The sequence below is a fragment of the Castor canadensis genome, chromosome 7 (assembly GCF_047511655.1).
Source record: "Castor canadensis chromosome 7, mCasCan1.hap1v2, whole genome shotgun sequence".
Lineage (NCBI taxonomy): Eukaryota > Metazoa > Chordata > Mammalia > Rodentia > Castoridae > Castor > Castor canadensis.
Genome location: NC_133392.1, coordinates 107001670 through 107005092, shown reverse-complemented (window position 1 = coordinate 107005092; position 3423 = coordinate 107001670). Strand labels below are relative to the sequence as shown.

At 47.2% G+C, this 3423-nt stretch overlaps 1 protein-coding gene across 2 annotated transcripts; it reads right to left on the bottom strand.

The window, feature by feature from the left end:
- Positions 1-274: 274 nt before the first annotated feature.
- Diras3 (DIRAS family GTPase 3) lies at positions 275-3148 on the bottom strand. 2 transcript variants are annotated; one of them, XM_074079791.1, is made up of 2 exons: positions 2915-3148; positions 275-1677 (listed from the first exon to the last, which is right to left on the bottom strand). In XM_074079791.1, exon 2 carries the CDS (start codon positions 1640-1642, stop codon positions 989-991), a length of 654 nt encoding a protein of 217 aa, XP_073935892.1. In that variant the 5' UTR covers positions 1643-1677; positions 2915-3148; the 3' UTR covers positions 275-988. The 2 variants fall into 2 exon arrangements, with proteins under 2 accessions (XP_073935892.1, XP_073935893.1); XM_074079792.1 differs by lacking the exon at positions 2915-3148 and adding an exon at positions 2550-2784.
- Between the last annotated feature and the right edge of the window lie 275 nt (positions 3149-3423).

The following is a 3423-nucleotide window of genomic DNA, read 5'->3' as shown; positions in this document are numbered from 1 at the left end:
TAATTACATTGTATTAGTATTATAGGTAATCTAGAGGTGATTTCAAATATAACAGAGGATGCTCTTAGGTTATATGCAAATCCTATGGCTATAAAACAGCCTTGCCTGGCAGGGACTCCTTAAGCCCCTCCCTCTCCCACCTGCTAATTCAAGATGTCAGAGGCAGCCACTTGTGAAGTGCTTATTAGAAACCTTTAACATATGTAGTTTAAATTTTAATGCAATGATCAATGCTTTGTGTTCTGTGAGAAAGAAATTCTTACAGCTGATTGCATGCAGAGAAAGCTTTATTAGATCAAGGAACTGTTACACTTTTCAAAAGCTGTAGGATAATAAAATATTTGTATGACTTTGGAAACTACTGGCACATCTTTGGTGAGCAAATTCCACTTTTACAATTTCCTCTGCTCCAGCCCTTAAAATCTGCTACTGAATACTCATTGTTTTAATACAACTGACTCCCAGCAGACTGGCAAAGCTTTTATGAAAACACATTTCTTAGGCATTAAATACACAATGAAAAGATATGATTAGGCATTTACAGGACTTGAAATGTTTAAAACTACACAAGCCGGTTGCGGAGGTACACATCTGTAATCCCAACACTTGGGAGGCTGAGGCAAGAGGAGTTCAAGTCTAGCCCAGGTTACATAGTGAGACCCTGTCTCAAAACAAACAAAACCACAATGGCAAGATTGCAAAAGCACTGTAGCATCTTTGAATTAATTTTAGTATTTTGTTCTTTTAAACACATTAAGTTGATTATTAGCGTTCTTATTTTTCAATACATAGTGCTTTTTTTCTCCTCCTCCTCCTCAAATACCCATGTTTTAACAATTTGAAAAACACAAATTATCAACTTGTATAAGTTTATTGACTTCTAGTTGTTACATTACAGACTACAGCACAATAATTAATCCCATACAGGTGACGTGTTACACTGGGGTTGGCTCTTGTTTCTATATACTACAGAATAGGCGCCCAGGGCTCACATCACGGCAAATTTGCCTAGCAGCTTCTCGGTGGTGGCCGGGGACACCTGGGATTTCTTCAGCATGCAGGGGGCGGGTTTTTTCTTGTGATTGAGCAGCAGGTACAAGAGCTGCTGTACGTTGGCATCCGCCCTGGTGGAGGTCTCCATGAAGGCGCAATTCCACTCCATCGCAAAAGCAGCACCCTCCTTCACCGCCACCTCCCGGGGACGCTCATCATTTTCCTTGTTACCCACCAGCACGATAGGAAACTTGTGTAGATTGTTGCCTTTAACCTTGCGAATCAGTTCTAAGAAGGGCTTTAACTCCTCCAGACTTTCCTTCCTGGTGACTGAGTAGATAAGTATGAAAGCGTGAGCCCTGGCAATGGTGAGGCGCCTGATACCGGGGTTGCCGAGGTTGCCAGGGGTGTCGGTGATGTGCAGTAAGCCCTGGGCATGTTTGCATTCATGCCACTGGCAACAGGGGTTTTCGTTGGTGGGAAAATGGGCGCCGTGTGCCCACCTCTGCAGCAGCGCGCTCCTGCTCGCGTCAGACGAGCCCAGGACCACCACGCGGAGATCTTCCGTGCGCAGCCGGCGCGCCTTGAACGCGCGGATGATAAACAAAGCGGTCAGCCGCTCCTTAAGTCCAAAACACCAATTGCCCATTTTGGAGGATAAGGGAGATGGTTGGTAGGAGAAGCCTGGGAAGAAAGAGAGAAAGGAAACGGCAGGGAGTTCTAAAGTGCCCGCAAAGCTGGTCCACTGGGACTCAGGGGCAGCTCCATTCCATGATGCTTTACACGCAGACACGTACACAACAACCGCTAGAAGAAAACCCCTGACCACTGGGCCACCGACAACAGCTTGCACCAGTGGGGCAGGCAGGGGTATGTGTGTGAAGATTCGAGGGGGGGGGGGTGAAGATGGGGGGAGGGCATGCGCAACACGCATGCGCAGGCCGAGGGACGCGCAGGGAGACCTGTTGGTTTGCTTTTTAGCGCTACAGAAAGTACAAGGGTCCAGTCTTTCTATGTTTTTCCCTGACATCACTTTATTTAATCCTCACTAGAGCACTTTCTCATAAAACACCTGAACTTCATTTGCTCAGATGTAAGATGAACACTTTAAACGAAACATACATAAATGTTGAAGAGAAATGGGAAAACTCTCCATACTCAGAGGCTGAATGTCAAAGAAACGACTGGAAAGATCCAACAAGAGAAGCAGTACACATGACACAATACAGAGGCGTGGGGTGGAAGGGGGAGAAAATAGAGTAAAGCGGAGAAATGGAGTATGGAGATAATACCTGGCTTGGGACTGCAGGCAGAAAACGCGAGGTGCGGAGTGGCGCGCGCGGTGCGCAGCGCGACCCGCAGTGAGCTGTACCCGCAGTGAGTTGTACCCACAAGTAGGAGTGAAGGCTCCTGATGCGCCCCCGCTCAGGTGGCTGCGCATTGTGCACACCCATTTTACCAGGCACAGAATGAAAATTAGAAAACGTGATCCCTTACTAATCCTTTTGTGTATTTTGGTACCTACTCATTATCAAAAAAAATTTTTTAATCACTACCTTGTTTCCGGATATGGTGGTACACGGCTGTAAGGCCAGCTACTCCAGAGGCAGAGGTAGGAGGATCACGAGTTTGAGGCCAGGCAAAGGTAGGAGAGAGATCCTGCTTCAAAAGTAAAATAAAAAATACCAAGATTCAAGGTGCGGTAGTGGGAGCAACGAGGGGTCGCCAGGAGCACCCCTGAACCCACATTCTCAACTATGCCAAGAGACATGTTATCATGCACCCAGCGCCAAGGGTCAGAAAACCAGTGTTCACTTTGGAGACAACCTGCGCATTCTACCCTGTAACATCCCATGCTGTTTTTCCCCCCCACACTCTTTGCGTCTGGGTTGCCTCTCCACAAAAAGCAAAAGAATTTTACCTCTTTGGAATATCAGAGACCAAGGCAGCTGCGACAACCAGTCCAGTAGTCAGATCAGAGCAGTCGTCGTGGTCTCCCCCAGTGGCTTCAAGGAAAATGCTGCAACAATTGGATTCAGCCTGAGCAAAAAAAGACTAGAGGGTGCTCAGGCAGGGAGGCTCCATTTGCTCGCAGCGCATGGGGGGAACCCGGCTGCGAGGGGCTGGTCGAGTCTGCCAGTTGTCCCCCACGCCTGAGTGGCTGTTCCCAAGCTCAGGGATGAGGATGATGTGGCAGGGTGCCTTGGGCACCAGTCAGTTTTAGTGGACTTCCTAGTATTGACAGTTCCCAACATGGGATTGGGTCTGGGATAATTATACTTTAAACTTGAGGTGGTCCAAATTTCTTTTCGCTTAGTCCATTTTATAGAATGCTAATGAAAAAAATACAGCTAGCGTTTGGGGACCTGGTCTCATCCTGTTGGGCTACATACTGGTTGTAAGGACTTAAGCAAATAAACTTACTTTCCT